This window comes from Poecilia mexicana, unplaced genomic scaffold (genome assembly GCF_051168715.1).
Source record: "Poecilia mexicana isolate PSO_F unplaced genomic scaffold, ASM5116871v1 scaffold_10, whole genome shotgun sequence".
Lineage (NCBI taxonomy): Eukaryota > Metazoa > Chordata > Actinopteri > Cyprinodontiformes > Poeciliidae > Poecilia > Poecilia mexicana.
In genome coordinates, this window is record NW_028263379.1 from 2,786,924 (window position 1) to 2,802,826 (window position 15,903).

Sequence of the window (15,903 nt, forward strand, 5' to 3'; positions counted from 1 at the left end):
AGACAAAAGCTGAAAAAAAAAAAAAAAAGATCGATTCTCTTCGCGTTTAAAATAACACAAAACAGCGTAAAAAGACCTCCACACAGGACTTCGTTTATTTATGTATGCATTTTTATTTTGATAGCTGCCGATTAAACTGAAAGTTACAACATTGACATGATTATACGAGTAGTTTTTACCGAGAAATCGATCAGAAGCGCCGTGAAAATGGTCAGATCCGCCGGATCCACTTCTCTGGCTGCAATGCGCGCTCCCGACACAGGGGGAACAGATTTTCACAGGGGAACAGAATTTCTCACAAGACCTCTTTCCCGTGTGCCTTCGTATCACACGCAGGCCGCTCGCTGTCCGGTCTCCCCACGATGAACCTCTATTATTTTCCTCTACTTAAACCCACCTAGCCTTGCTTCAAACCAAACCAAAGGCGATTAACTTGAGACACAGCGTCCTCTAACGGTCAATTTTCAGTTCCATCACTGTTTATGAAAATAGTTAAAAACAAATCCCATTCCTGTTGTTACGTTTAGTCCAAAATATCATGTATAATTAATAAAAGTACTCGAAGGCTTTCACCCCGTTGGACAAGCATTCAACTTAAGTTTTAATATATTTTTTTCTTTTTTTTGTTGTGTTGTGTCTGTCTACTTTCCATTATTATGATTATTTTTTCTACTACTACTATTTTAATAATTTCGCTATGGTGTTTTATTCCTTTTCTTCAGTAAAAAAATAACCTTGTGATTGAAGAACCTTGTGATTTCTATCTATAAAAAGTGCTCTGTAAATTACCTTTCTTGAGTAAATGTTACACTTTAAATTCCTTATTTATCTTATTCAAACGTCTTACTCATTAACGCTTAATATTCTGTCCTATACACACTGGCCACTTTATTGCCTTCACATCCATAATGAATATTGAGATATTTTGCAGCATTAAGTATTTGAACATTCAGACAGTCACATTTTTTAGATAACTTTGTTGCAATACCCAAAGAATGGACAAAAATTGTACCAGCACCATGTGAAGATCAAAAATCAAGAAACCCCACATTTATCTAAATCATAGAGAGAACTTCTAAGCATATCTTGAATCATGACATTTCAAAATACACTTTGAAAATACAAGGGAGAAAATGAAAGTGGCAAAAATGTCCCAATAGCGTTATGAAGAAATCCAATGCAGATGTCATTATTGGACCAACAAGATCAACACATAAATAGGTCTGAAAATGAAGTTTTATAACTCTGTGAAATGACACAGGGGAGAATATTGAACATATGAAGTACAGAAGCTGCAAAAAGTGAGATCAGACATTTAAATACTGGAAATATAGCCTGGTCAGATGAGACAAGGGTTTAACTCTATAACACACACCAGGCTTCTAACTGGTCTAGAATAACCCGCAGTGGCAGTATGTTGGAGAAACTTTATTACTTTAGTTCTGATTTTTTTTTTCTTATGCTAGACTTGTGCTCATAATTGTGGGTTGAGATATTGAATGTTTGGACAATTATTTCACATGTTTTTGGGTGCTGGAAGGATTTCTGCTTTTACTTTTTACTTTGGGACAGTTACGATGCATAACCATGGCAATAAGGTTTTATTTTAACAACTGGGAGCAGGCGATGGCATCCCCAAAAATCAAATACCAGAACCGTTCATACTGGACAAGGATCATATCCCCAACATCACTCTGCTCGGCTTTCTAACAGCACGGCCTGACAGATTTAAAGTGGCAAAAGCAAATGAGTTGGACTAGCAGTCATCCAGGTCATGTTGCTGGGGAATGTTGTCTCTGCTACATGGAAATTGAGCTGTTAGCATGTCTTAGTCAGAGGTCTCTTCAGATTAATGGCAATACTGACTGTTACAGGAGATTCTTCCTTCCCACAGCTTCACCATCCATTCAAATACACTTGAGCAACATGAGTTCCAACACTTAATCTCCATTTGGGATAAATTACACATTTTTGAATTGAACTGAATGTTTGGTAGGAAAATTCCAGATTGGAGGTGGAACATAATTCTTTTTGCCATGTGACAGACTTTGTATATTTAAAGGAAGGATGGAAAAGCCCAGAGATATTCCTGATAATTATCTGGAAATAAAACCGGAAATCTAAAGAAAGAGCTGATTACAGAAGAAACCCTACCTTCAGAACAAGAAGCTCGTTTTTCTGAAAAAGTGGTTCAAAAACACCTGAGCCAACCACGGTCAATCAGAAATATATTTACTGATAAAAACATGGATGTGTTAAATATTTATTTCCCCAGCCGTAGCCTTAACTGTGTCACATTTGCACAGCTGAGAATTCTGCAAACATGCAACAATAAGACACGGCAAGTTTTACATTGCTTCAGTATAATCACTTCTTCAACACATTCAAGTCATGGATTAATCTCCCAAAATCAACACACAGCTCACATCACATCAGATTCCTCCAGGATTCCCCTGGGTAAGACGACATCAGTTCATGTTTTTGCTACTTACACAATTCATGTCATCACTTTCACTCCAATAAGTGAAATAACCGCCTCCTAATGTTTGGTCGACATTTTTTTTACAGAATGACAAGTAACAAATAGTGTTCATTATGATGTCTCTGTGGAATGATGCATCTAAAAGAACAAACACAATGTTGCTTGGTGGTATTTACAGTAAACAGTTTCATTCTCTCCTCAGGCTGCGGCGATGGAGGCGTCGTCTGGCTGTCGACCCTGAGGCTGGACACAAAGAAGCAAAACAACGTTTCAAGTCAGACCCGAAACACTGACGTTCAGGGGAGAATAGGCTCAGGGGTGGGCGGGACCGCCAGTTACCTTGACGAAGATACGCTGAGGCAGGAAGCGTCTCAGTGCAGGGCTGTTGGACGTCGGACAGCGTGGCAGGCTGATGTTGAGCTGTGGTAGTGTCTGGTAACCAGCCATCAGTGGGTAGTAATTATATAGCATCTGCTGCTCTGTGCCGGGGAGGACCCGCAGACGCACCTGTGTATTGACGCACATAGCCAGAGATCGATTTGAGAGGCAGATGGTTCTGATTTTATAGCAAATTGACTCTGATGTGAAAAATATGGTTTTCAAAACCTCAGTGGTGGGCACTCTTCTCCTAATAGTAGAGCTAATCTTTTGGTCTTTCAGCACGTTTGTCAAATTTGAACACCTTTAGCACACTTTGCTTCCCTTAAATACATTTTTTCCGGGTAAATTATAGAGCACTAACTAGGTGTGCACCGATTTATCAGTGCCAATTTTCTTAATTTTGGGAGATTGGTGATCAGCCGATTTTTACACGAAGCTGACCTTATCTCCTGATCTAATCTACGGTGCTCATGGGAGGAGCACTGTACACTGCTCTCCCGTGAGAAAGGTTTGACTGCAGGTCATGTCTGCACATTTACAGTTAACAATAGATACCTGACTGTTGCCAATTCAGCAACTTTCTTGCTATATTGAGCAATGTCTCAGACCAAAAAAAATTGGTATCAGCCAAAATCGAAACTGGCATGTCATGCTTTATAAAGATCGGTAATCGGCGATCAGCCAGAAAACTGCAATTGGTGCAGCCCTAGTGCTAATTTACTTGGCTGTTTTGTAAGCTTTCAGTTGAATGTAGTTCAACATTGTATTGAAGCTTTGGTTATTGTCTGATGAGAAATCCTTAGGTAGTTTGACATTATATTCATGCTCTTATTTTGAAGTGGGTGGAGGTATGATGTCGTACCTGTTTGAGTCCAGAGAACATGAAGGCATCTGACGGGTCAACAGCTATCTCCACCTCCATCACCTGAGCCGTCCTGTTCTCTATATGGTAACGAACTGGAAGGGACTCTCTGACCCGCCCAAACGAAGGCAGATCTGACACACACACACACACACACACACAACCACAGGCACAGACACACACAACATGGCTGGCTGAGAGCGCGGTGTTGAAAACAGATAGTTTGGTAGGACCTAGAGAGAAGTGAGGCATGTACTGACCAGCATAGATATAAAGAGGGACAGACTCCAGGATGACATGAGGTAGAGTGACTGTAGTCTGGATGAGAGGGCTGTCTGCACTGGAGCACTTCCTGTTCGACACAGTTAGACCTGTTAGACACGCCTTCATACACACCAGTGTTCTTCTGGATGTGTGTGTTCAACATACCTCCTCCATGAGACGACATACTGTCCTGTCGCCACCGTGTTGCTGCTGCTGGTGTCTGCAGGACATCGAAGACAAAAGCACTCACTGGCGCTTTCTCCTGTCTGCAGAACCACTGAACACACAAACACAGCATCGTCAGCCCTTTTGCCGTACTACCCATAGCCCTGTAGCCCAGCACCCTGGCCTGCCCTGGTACCTTGCTGCAGCTGGGACTGGAGCGGTGGCGTGTTGCTGGTCACCGTAACCAGCTGCAGGGAAGACGAGCTCAGCAGGAGAGGCCAGGGTGAAGACGAGCGGATGTCCGTCATCAAAAGGAAGGGGATGTCTACTGCTACCTGCTCTAACGGCTCGAACTGGACACACACACACGCACGCACGCACGCACACACACACACGCACAAAGAGACTGGGATCATGACAGAGTTCTCTGCTTGCTACGAACCTCAACATAAAGTCCTTATAACTGCAATCTGTGCTAACAATATGGCAACATTTATAAAACGTTTAAAAACATCTTCGTGTGAGCTCCAGACCTTTGTAGATACAAACTTGACCAACACTTCAAATGGGACTACAGTCTCCACAGTCACTGTCTCATCCTGGAACACATGGAAAATAAACAGAAAACAGCTGATTATTTCTCTACACAGAACAGAAAACACCAGTTATGCATGCACATCTAAATAATTAAGAAGATAACTGAAAAGTTATTATCTCAGGAGTACCCTAACCTTATCCCTACCCTACCTAAGATTAAAAAAGATTCATTATACACACAATGATATATCTCAGTTTTAGTTATTGAGTCTTATAGGAAATGAAAGCTCCAAATATATCAATTAAAAAAATCATACAGGAATGTTATGTTCATTTTTTTTATTAGACATCTTTGTTTACAAATACAAAGAAAAACAAAGAAACAGAACACAAAATATGAAAAAGTATGCCAGGAATGTTATGTTCATACAACATTCTAGTTTTAAACATGCAGTTGTGCAACCACTGCTTAAAAAACCTGGCCTTGATCAAACTGTTCTGGCTAATTATCGGCCTATTTCGAAGCTGCCTTTTCTTTCTAAGGTTTTAGAAAAACTTGTGTACTGTCAGCTGAAACAGTTTTTAGATGACAATGGCATTCTGGAGGTTTTCCAGTCAGGTTTTAAAACTCTTCATAGCACAGAATCTGCTTTAATAAGAGTTTTTAATGACATCCTTCTTCCATGTGATTCTGGTAACCATGTCGTTCTGATTTTACTTGACCTAACTGCTGCCTTTGATACAGTAGACCACGACATTTTAATATCGCGATTACATCACGTTGTAGGTCTTGGTGGCACTGTTCTTAAATGGCTCAGGTCTTACCTGGAGGGGAGAACAATTTCAGTCAAAATTAGTGACTCTGAATCATCTGCTGCTTCAATGCCTTATGGTGTCCCGCAGGGCTCAATTCTGGGCCCACTGCTTTTCTCTCTTTATTTACTGCCTCTGGGTTCTGTCCTCAGGAAACATGGGATTTTGTTTCATTGTTACGCTGATGATTGTCAGATTTATTTGCCTCTGAAGCAAAAGGATGTACATTCTATCAAACATCTGGCATGTCTAGGTGACATTAAAGCTTGGTTGGCCTTGAACTTTTTAAATTTTAATGAAAACAAAACAGAGGTGATGGTGTTTGGACCCAGTGGCTCCTGTGAGTCCTCCTCTGTTGACCTGGGACCTTTGGAGGTATATTTTAAACCTGTTTAAAGGTTTGAAATATACCTCCTCGGTTTTAAGGTGGACAGTGATTTTAAATTGGACAGCCAAATCAGAGCCGTGGTTAAGTCCAGCTTTTATCATTTAAGGCGATTGGCGTCAGTGAAATCTTTTCTTTCCAGGCAGCATTTTGAAACAGTGATCCAGGCTTTTATTTTGACTCGACTGGATTACTGTAACGCACTTTATCTGGGAGTCAGTCAGTTGCTGCTCTCACGTCTGCAGCTGGTACAGAATGCTGCTGCACGACTGTTGACAGGAACTCGAAAGAGGGAACACGTGACCTCACTTCACTGGCTGCCTGTATATTTTAGGATTCATTTTAAAATTCTTATGTTTGTTTTTAAATCACTACATAATCTTGCCCCGGCTTACCTCTCTGAGCTTCTTCACCCATACATACCTTATCGGTGTCTCAGGTCCGCAGATCAGCTGCTTTTGGAGGTACCGAGATCAAGAAGGAAGTTCAGAGGGGACAGGGCTTTCTCTGTCATGGGCCCCAAATTATGGAACAACTTGCCTTTGCAGGTCAGAGAGGCCCCTTCACTGTCCACTTTTAAAGCTCGTCTTAAAACCCATCTATTTTACTTGGCTTTCAACTCTAGCGGGATCTAGTTTTAAATTGTATGTTTTTGTTTTTAAACTGTAAGTTTTTATTTTATGTTTTTTTATTATTATGTTGTGTTTTGATGTACAGCACTTTGTATCAGCTGTGGTTGTTTTAAAGTGCTTTATAAATAAAGTTGGTATGGTATGGTATGGTATTACTGGTCTACCCCAGTAATTTTCAAAGTGGGGGCCTCTATGGGGCGCTAGGAGGGCCTCAGAAAGCTGGTGGGAAGATGAGGGGAAAAAAGCAAAAAAAAAGAAAAGAATCCAATAAACTTTTAATCATAATTTCCTTTTACTTATAAAATCTAATCTGTTTTTCAGTTATACTTAACATTAAAGGTATAATTTGATAAAAAAGTTATTTGCTGTGGTAATCTTTCTGATTGGCTGCCAGTCAAATTTATCAAGCTGTTTTGCTCATTTATGCTAAACCAAAGTAATAATTATTGAACAGTGAATAAAAATATTGTGCAACATTGTTTGTGGGTTATCAGAGCAGGGTCCCAGCCAGAAGCTGAAGCTGTTTGGGAGCCGTGGCATAGAAACGTTTAAGAACCTCTTAGGAAAACCGACAGTCAAAAATCCTCCCTGCCAACATAGCTGGCTGTTTACAGAGAGCTGTCTGAGTGCATATTTATGTAAACTCGAGAGGAAGGAAAAAGTGTGGTAGAAAAAGCTGCTGAGGAAACATGTTGTGGACAGAAGCTGGAGTCAGAGCTTCAAGTTTCTCAGAAAGTAAGTTACTTCACCTCATTGCTCTAAAGAGATTTAAAATTCCTAAGAAACTGAATGCTGAGTTTTCATAATCGACAGAAAAAAAGCATGAAATATTTCCCTCTGGGTACAATGAGTCCATGTAAATTCCCCATTCTGAATCAAACTACTGAAATACATAAATAATGCTCTCCTATGCTGAACTGCAGAACAGAGGAGGCTCTCTACCTTATGACATTTGCACACAATATGTCGTCCTTCCACGGCAGTATCGATGCTGTAGGCCACATGGAACAAGAAGATCCTCGGTCCGGTCGACACACACCTCATGTACACACACTTCTCCAGCTAGAGCCGAACATAAGATACGGTTACCGGAAGAGAGAAGCTGTGAAGCCTTTGGTGTGTGTGTGTGTGTGTGTGTGTGTGTGTGTGTGTGTGTGTGTGTGTGTAAGAGTGTGTACCTTCTCTCCTGGTTTCAGATCTCCCAGAGGCACATCGGTGAGCAGAGCAGGCGCGTTATCGTCAGACACACTGGACCCGTCTAGGGTCACATGGGTGGTATGTCCTAAGCCAGCCTCCTGGCCTGAAAACACAGAATGAAGCTCATTCTCACACAGTCATAGAATGTTGTTTTATGATGTCAAAATATGATATGAATATGATCTTTGACTGATCCATTTAATGAATTAGAATATTACTGAAAAGTATATTTATTTTAGAAACTTTATCATTATGTAAGACATTATGTAGATTAAATACATAGATGGATGTTTTCCAGTGTTTATTTTTATTTATGATTTTCTGTTAATATTTAATGAAACATATTTAAAATTAGAATCAGACCAATAAAAAATCTATTTCTAAAAACAGAAATGCGGACTTAATGAAAATTATCTTTAATACCTGCTTAAAGGTTACTATTTTTAAAAAGGTGCTTTTAATCTGACAATGAGCCTCATCAAAAAGCATTTTCTAACATATTGAACATGACTGGACAATAAGTCATTAGAAATATGTATCACAATAGACAAGTGATCAGTATCAACATATAATAAATCTGAATTTTCACCAAACTAATAACCAGAACCGCACTGCATTCTGGGGATGTATGCAGAGAAAAGTCTTTAGCTGCTCAACCTCTCGCAGCAAGTTAAGCTAGGTTGGTGGCATCAACTAACTTGCTCACTCCTTGGTTACCTAGCAACAACCTGTTGAGTAACTAGAGCAGTGCCTCATAACTGCCTAAAAATAAACAACAACCGCATGGAGAGAAAACTGTGGATAAAGTTTTACAGTACTTCAGATATTTAAAACAAACAACTAAATATGGAGGATAAACGAGTGAACCTGGTTTGAGACCAGCAGTGAGTTTGACATCCTTCGCCACGACGTTCTCCTGTGATTGGACGGTGAGGCTGATGCAGAACATCTCGTTGGTGAGTGCAGGAGGCTGGTGGCTGAGCTGGACACAGATCCTGGGAACTCTGGAGATGATCCTGGACACAAGCAGACAGCAGCAGGTCAGCTCACAGCCAGCTCACTGTGCTGCAGCAAGCCGAGGTCAGGACATTACATGGTGCTGTGCTGCATCGTCAAGCTGTCCCAGTCTAATTCCTGGCGTGCCTCGTTGCCCCGCCCCCATCGCCGTGACGACCTGCTGGCCTGCAGGGCCTCCTGGGTGGAGGCAGCGTCTCCGCCGGCGCCTCTCCAGCTCAGGAACACACAGCGGCCACTGTTGCTGCCTAGCATCATCTCTATACCCATCATCTGCACACACACAATCAGTCACGGCTCCTGCTACAGCTTCCCTCTCTGTCAGACACACGCATAATACACACGCATACATACAAGCATCGGCTTACCTCTACTTTCTTACCCACATCTTCAGTTTTAGCCACAAAGCTGAAGTTGTAGCATCTGGGTTTCCTTGGTAACAGCGTCATGTGGTCCTGAACTGATGATTCCACCACACACCACTGGTTGTATTCCTGTGGATGAAACCAGACTGACTCTAACTGTTTGCATCAGTAGGAAGTCTCACTCTGTTTGTATTCAGGTAAAGTGTTACATTTAAAGTAGGGGTGAACTTTAAAGTTAACCATTAAATATTGTAATATACAGTTTTATAAAAAACAAAGAGCCCACTGCACTGAAGCCCATTAAAAACCTCCTGGTTATTCCACCAAATACTGATTTCTGAACTCTTCCTGAGTTGAAATATTAGTGTTGTTGTTTCTAAATGAACATGAACTTGTTTTCTTTGCATTATTTGAGCTCTGAAAGCACTGCATCTTTTTTGTTATGTTGACCATGTCTCATTTTCTGCAAATAAATACTACATTTTTGCTTTTAATTCCAGAGACATGTTGTCAGTAGTTCATAGAATAAAACAACAATGTTAATTTTACTCAAACAAATATCTATAAAAAGAAAATCAGAGAAACTGATTACTTTAAGTGGTCTCTTAAGAGTTGTATATAATGGTAATTTGTGTGAACATACAAACATTTGTGTGTTACACCTAAATTTCCCCGTGTGGAACAATAAAAGGCTGTTTCTATTCTATTCTCAGAGCTCAGTGTGGAGTACAGTGACTATACAGTATACATTTCTTAACTTAAATAACCAAAATGAGCTTTCTTCAGAATGTGGAGGGCACCTGGTTGCTGAGGCTGACGGTGAGCTTGCTGAATGACACAGGGTGCGGACAGTCAGCTCTGAGGAACACCTGCAACTGGATGGGCTGGTCCACATGGAAGCAGGGTGACTGGAACCGGGCTTTGCATTGGACTGATGTGAGAGAAAGAAAATTAACACGTGAAATACTGAACTTCCTTATATGTTGCTTATAGAGAAACAGACTTTTAGAGCGGCTTAAACATATTCATAACTCTTAAAACTAGGGTTGTCCCTTCTGAACCAAACCGAAACCTACTGGTCTTTTTCCTTTTAATTCCAACAAGCTCCACTGTTGTACTTATTGTTTCAGGTTCTATGATAAAACTGGACTAGAGTTTTTGGTCCGTTGCCTCTCATTTAAAAAATTTAAATTCTGAAGTTCCCAACAAGTTTAGGTTTGGCTTTGAAGACAAGTAGCTGTAACATCCCTGTTTAATTTTAAGCAGCTGCTGGAAATAAACAGCTGTGTGTGTTCACTAACTGAATGGGATGTAGTCCTGCATTTCCACCATCAGCTCATTGGATCCAGACAAAGCCATGCGGTCGGTCCACAGTGACCTGGCAGCACCGACTGAAGATTGATCACATTCAGACTCAGCCTCTGGAACGTCGTTCTGCAAACAGGAGGACACAATATGAACACCTGGTGCATTGTTGACTAAGTTATTTTAAAGGGGCAGTGTTTATGTTGTCCAAGCATATAGTGCCATTTTATAGCAAAATAAAGTAACTGTTACTTTCAATTAAAAATAAATAAAATAAAAGTATTATGTATATCAAGTAAGACTGAAAATAAATTTTACTTCCTGATTTAACACCTTGAAATTGGGCCTCTGTCTCTTTAAGAATTGCTGCTCTTTCTGAAACTCTGCCTTCAAGAAGTCATCACAACTATTAACCCTTTAACAACATTAAATCAGTGTTGCTAATTGTAAGGACACAGCGATGATATCATTGGACGCTCGTCAAGCGTTTGATAGAATAGAGTGGAATTACCTGTTTGAAGTTCTCCCAAAATATGGACTAGGTGAAACCTTTCTAAAATGGATACGATTACTATATACTGGCCCGACTGCACAAGTTTTAACCAATAATAACATGTCTAAACCTTTTAATTTACAACGATTAACTAGACAGGGTTGCCCCCTCTCACCACCGCTTTTTGTATTGGCAATAGAACCTCTAGCCATAGCTGTTAGAGCAAATACAGGAATATCAGGCATTAGAATTGGAGGAAGAGAACACCTCATTTCTCTGTTTGCAGATGACATCATAGTTTTCTTAAGTAATTTGAAGGCCAGTATTCCCAATTTGTTAAATCTAATAAAAGAGTTTGGTGAATTTTCAGGGTACAAAATTAATAATTCTAAATCAGAGTTAATATTTCTTAATGAAGAAGAAAGAAGAAGTCCTATTGTGGCTACCCCATTTAAAACAAATACAAAAAGGTTTACATATTTAGGCATTAAGATCACCCCATCCCTCAATGAAATAAACACAGCAAACTATAATCCCCTTGTGGAAAAAGTTACAGGAATGCTAAATCGATGGTCAAATTTACCCATATCTATGATAGGCCGAAGAAATGTATTAAAAATGTCAATATTGCCCAAATTTTTATACTATTTTCAAACAATTCCATTGCCACTGACAGACTCATTTTATGACAGTATGGACAAACTATTTAATCAATTTATTTGGAGTAATAGAAAGGCAAGGCTGCGTTTAAAACTACTCTAGCTGCCTTATGAAAGAGGTGGACTTCAAGTCCCTAACCTCAGATGGTACTATATGGCCGCCCAACTAACATCAGCTACACATTACTGTTCCCCGATGGCACCTCCAGCCTGGGTAGACATTGAACAGCAATCTGTTCCAGATTTACCTTTAAACACCTTCTTGTACTCTTCGGATTTAAAGGCACTTAAAACCCCCCACAAAGAACCCTTTCTTAAAAAATACAACTATAATTTGGCATTCAGCACACAAACATATGGGTGACTGTTCAGAACTATCGCAATTTACCCCTATCTGGGGTAATGAAAGGTTCACCCCAGGGAAAAATGATGGAGGATTTAAGCTATGGAAACCAAAGGCATTCAGAAAATTAAAGATCTATATGCAAATGGCACGTTACTTACTTTCGAACAGCTATGTAATAAGTATGTAATACCTCCAAAACATTTTTTTAAATACTTGCAATTGAAAAATTATATGTCATCAAAATTGAAACGAATAGTAGACATTCCACCCCTGACAAAAATAGAAGAGGTGTGTGCGTGGGAGACTTAAAAGGAAAAGGTTTTCTTTCTGTGTTCTATAATTTGTTGATGCTTTCCTCTAAGGTAGCGGTTCTCAACGTGGGCGGTACCGCCCCCCAGGGGGCGTTCAGAGTACGGCAGGGGGCGCTGGCGGACATTTTTACAAAAGGGGGGCGCTGGGATGCCTTTGGGGGGCATTTGGTCTAAGGTAAACTTTACACTTTAAATGCACAACAATGCCAGTTTAGACTTTGAGCAACTTGGTAAAACTGTATTGTGTAACATTAAACCATGCTTGGCTGCAACTGTATCGATGGCAGCTCTCCTTCTATTCAGTGTTTGTTAGCTTCTGTTAGCTTCTTGGCACAGCTCCGTTCTCCTGCTACTGGTAGCTAAAATCACGATACCCTGACTGTGTATCCCTCTGAAAAATGAACCCATTTAAATAAAGAAATCCCTCCATGGGTGATACCGCGATAGAGAGCGTTCATTTTATCATCGGAGCTGTAAGTGGTCCGGTATGAAACGGGGGTGATGGAACAACACAGCACTTTTAAATTTCAATAATCAGAATACCGAAATTGTTTCCGTTGTTTTAAAAGGTTTATGTCAGTCTGCCTTTTCCCCATCGATACGCTTCCCGAACGCCCTGCATCTTAGGGGCTAAAAAAAAACAAAAAAAAAAAAAAAAAACGACGCGCACATTGCGGGACATAAAACGGAGTGAAACGCATGATGATTAGGCGGCGCAGCAGGTGATGAGTGAAGATTACTGATGGTGAGCGTCAATACATGATAAAATAAATTTAGCAACAGGAAAGAACTAAAGTGGACATAGCAATAAACCAAGAGAGGATAATTAAAATCAAATGAAACCAATGGGAATGAATGAAGAACAAAATGCAAGAATAAACTAAGAAACTAAAGTAAATACAGAGGAATAAACTGGTATGGCAAGACCTTTCGCTCAATAATTAATACAGAGGACTGTATGGCAAGAATAAACACACTATTTCCAGATAAAAAAGTAAAATAATATTGTTGAAATGTCATGGGTTTGTTGAGACCACATCTAGTACTGAGAATAAATATATCTTACAGATCATAACAGTAAATAACTTATCACTTATTTATGTTTTTAATTAGATTTGATTAAGAACCAGATTTGTTCTTTGTAATTTCTGTCCAGTAAAACTATTGATCTATAAATCAGTAGAGAGGTCTATATAAAGATATAATCAATGTTTCTGTCTCATATTTGTGAGGCATTAAAGGACCTGGAACTTTTGTTTTTCCACTGAAAGCTCTGGTTTGCACAATAAATGCCATGTGGGTGAAATTTTATGGATGATACTCTGATGTCTCATTCTCCTGAAGGCAGCACAGAGCTGCACCACCAGAAACCGACAGAAACACTGAAGAGAAGAAGAGCTATGATTAATGTAGTTACAGTTCTATCCATGTTTTAATGTTGCAGAGCTCAGTCGGTTTGCAAATAGTTCAAAGTTTAAACTGGCATGTTGAACATCTTTTATCTGATCATCTTGTGGAATATTTAACAACTAGAAAATGGCACAAAATAAGAATATTTTTTTCCGCTCTGATTGGCTGCTGTTAGGCCTACCACTTTTAACTTGAATGTTCATTGCATTTTTCGTAGACGCCTGTGAAAATAATTTCTATTCCCATGGCTTTTTTGTTCTCTGGGAAATTATTTTTGATGATAAATACAGAAACAAGCATAAAAATCAAAACATCTACAGTAGTGATAGTAATATTAATGATGAAATAATGGTCAGTGCAAAGTAGCCTGCAAATTTTTTGGTGGGGGGCGGTGAGGGCCCTGGATAAGGGCTAGTGGGGCGCTGGCCCAAAAAAGGTTGAGAAACACTGCTCTAAGGGATCTGCAGTGCATAAGTTAGACGCCTGGAAAAGAGATACTCTTGAAGATATAGATGAGGAAGACTGGAATCAGGCCTGTTTAAAAGCACAAAATCAAACGATAAACACACGATTTAAACTTCTACAATATAAATGGCTCATGAGAACCTATATAACACCAGTTAGGCTACATCATATATCCAGTGACATTCCTGACACTTGCACTAAATGCTTATATGAGAAAGGAACCCTTCTCCATTGTATGTGGGAATGTCTTAAAATCCAGAAATTTTGGATGGATGTTATTGGGTATCTGTCTGAAGTGTTTAAGGTGGGAATCCCATTAGAGGTCAAAATCTGTGTTCTAGGAATATACCCAGTGGAATTTAAACAAACAGACTAAAACTAAATTGATAGATTATGGACTTCTTCAGGCCAGACGATCTATTGCATTATGCTGGAGGAGCATGGACGCGCCGTCCGTGGGACTCTGGAAGAAAGAAATTGCAAACTCGCACGGACTGGAAAAACTAACATACATCGCCAAGGGTAAACAACGGGACTTTGAGAACTTATGGGAACCATATATGAGGATCATAGGGACTGAAGACGGAGCTTAATAATGAATGTCTCGAACGGATGTCTTGTCTACAGTTTTTTTTTTTTATATATATATACTTTATATATATATTTTCTTTGTTCTAATTTAATGGATCTTGTTTATTTTCAAAACTAAGCAAATACAGGTTTGAATGGTGAATGCGTGAGAGAATGTGAGTGTGTATAAACAGGTGTTTATAATGTTACGTTGACTGTTTGTAAATTTGTGTTCTAAAAGAGAAAGCTCAATAAAATATGTTTAAAAAAAAAGTCAGTGTTGCACTGAGAAGTGTCTTCTATAATTAGCATAGCAGGTGTTTGCTAATTGCTGCTGTCTAGTCTGAAGGGGTTGTGTGGGGGAGTCGCTCTGAGAAGCTGTGCTTTGAAGGCAGCACTAAGTTCACCCAGGCATTTAGCACAACTGAACGGTTGCCATGGAGATTAAATTATTTCTCAAACATGCATGAAAGAATCAAGGCATGTTTTTGATGAGGAAATAATATGATAACATGATCTAAAGGCCCCAATATACTTGGGCGTATATTGTGCGCATTCCATGAACCGCGTGGACTCTGCGCGTACTGTCTGCGGACGGTTGGGTCTTCATACTCGAGCGTACCGATTACCTGAAATTCTCTCGTGACAAATTCCTTTATTTCACACAATCCTAATGAGGATTAGCAAGTTTGATTAACTATTTGGGCGCCTAGCTCTGTTTCTTCTCCATCTGAGAAGCTTTAACTCACCTCTCAGCGAGGGAAAGAGAATGGCAGTGACATGTCGGTTCATCCGGCAAAGACAGTGAACAGCTGCCCAGAGCAGCACAGCTTCCTACTGCAGGCAGAGGAGCAGCAGGTGGCTGCGCTGGCTTTAGCTATAATGAGGGATCCATTCAATTAGCTCTGTTTTGTATGTTCCGAAACCACAATTGTGATCAGTGTAACAATTTGTGCAGCAATAAAAAATGACCACATACCCGATCATTATTCTTTGCCATTATTGGGAGAAAAAAAAAAAGTCAGACTCAACTTATCGGACCACCTCTCTGTTCCGCTGCTGATGAAGAAGTCTAGGATGATGTCTTGTTTTTTGTTCTTATAATTCTGCATTATTCACCATGTCAATATTTGCATGAATATATAAAGCCTGTTGCTGTTAAGTATTTTCGGTTACATGTCTATCACGTCCCCATGACAACTTTATGTTGACTTTTATCATGTTGATCTCAACTTTGAAACAATATG

General features: G+C 39.8%; 1 protein-coding gene and 1 long non-coding RNA gene across 3 annotated transcripts in view; one reads left to right on the forward strand and one right to left on the reverse strand.

Annotated features, from left to right (window-relative positions):
• The window catches only part of LOC106911700 (uncharacterized), a 407,869-nt gene that overhangs the window by 377,212 nt on the left and 14,754 nt on the right, over positions 1-15,903 (forward strand). The gene's annotated exons all lie outside the window — the stretch shown is intronic.
• The window catches only part of trappc11 (trafficking protein particle complex subunit 11), a 28,364-nt gene continuing 14,676 nt past the window's right edge, over positions 2,216-15,903 (reverse strand). For both annotated transcript variants that reach the window (XM_088009296.1, XM_088009297.1), the window contains exons 17-30: positions 10,399-10,531; positions 9,898-10,028; positions 9,101-9,226; positions 8,812-9,005; positions 8,586-8,734; positions 7,700-7,821; positions 7,464-7,583; positions 4,688-4,753; positions 4,351-4,507; positions 4,155-4,266; positions 3,986-4,077; positions 3,726-3,859; positions 2,822-2,989; positions 2,216-2,725 (exon numbers count right to left, since the gene is read on the reverse strand). In XM_088009296.1, coding sequence (XP_087865422.1) covers positions 2,681-2,725; positions 2,822-2,989; positions 3,726-3,859; positions 3,986-4,077; positions 4,155-4,266; positions 4,351-4,507; positions 4,688-4,753; positions 7,464-7,583; positions 7,700-7,821; positions 8,586-8,734; positions 8,812-9,005; positions 9,101-9,226; positions 9,898-10,028; positions 10,399-10,531 — 1,749 coding nt within the window. In that variant the 3' untranslated portion in view covers positions 2,216-2,680. The remainder of the gene's footprint in view (positions 2,726-2,821; positions 2,990-3,725; positions 3,860-3,985; positions 4,078-4,154; positions 4,267-4,350; positions 4,508-4,687; positions 4,754-7,463; positions 7,584-7,699; positions 7,822-8,585; positions 8,735-8,811; positions 9,006-9,100; positions 9,227-9,897; positions 10,029-10,398; positions 10,532-15,903) is intronic.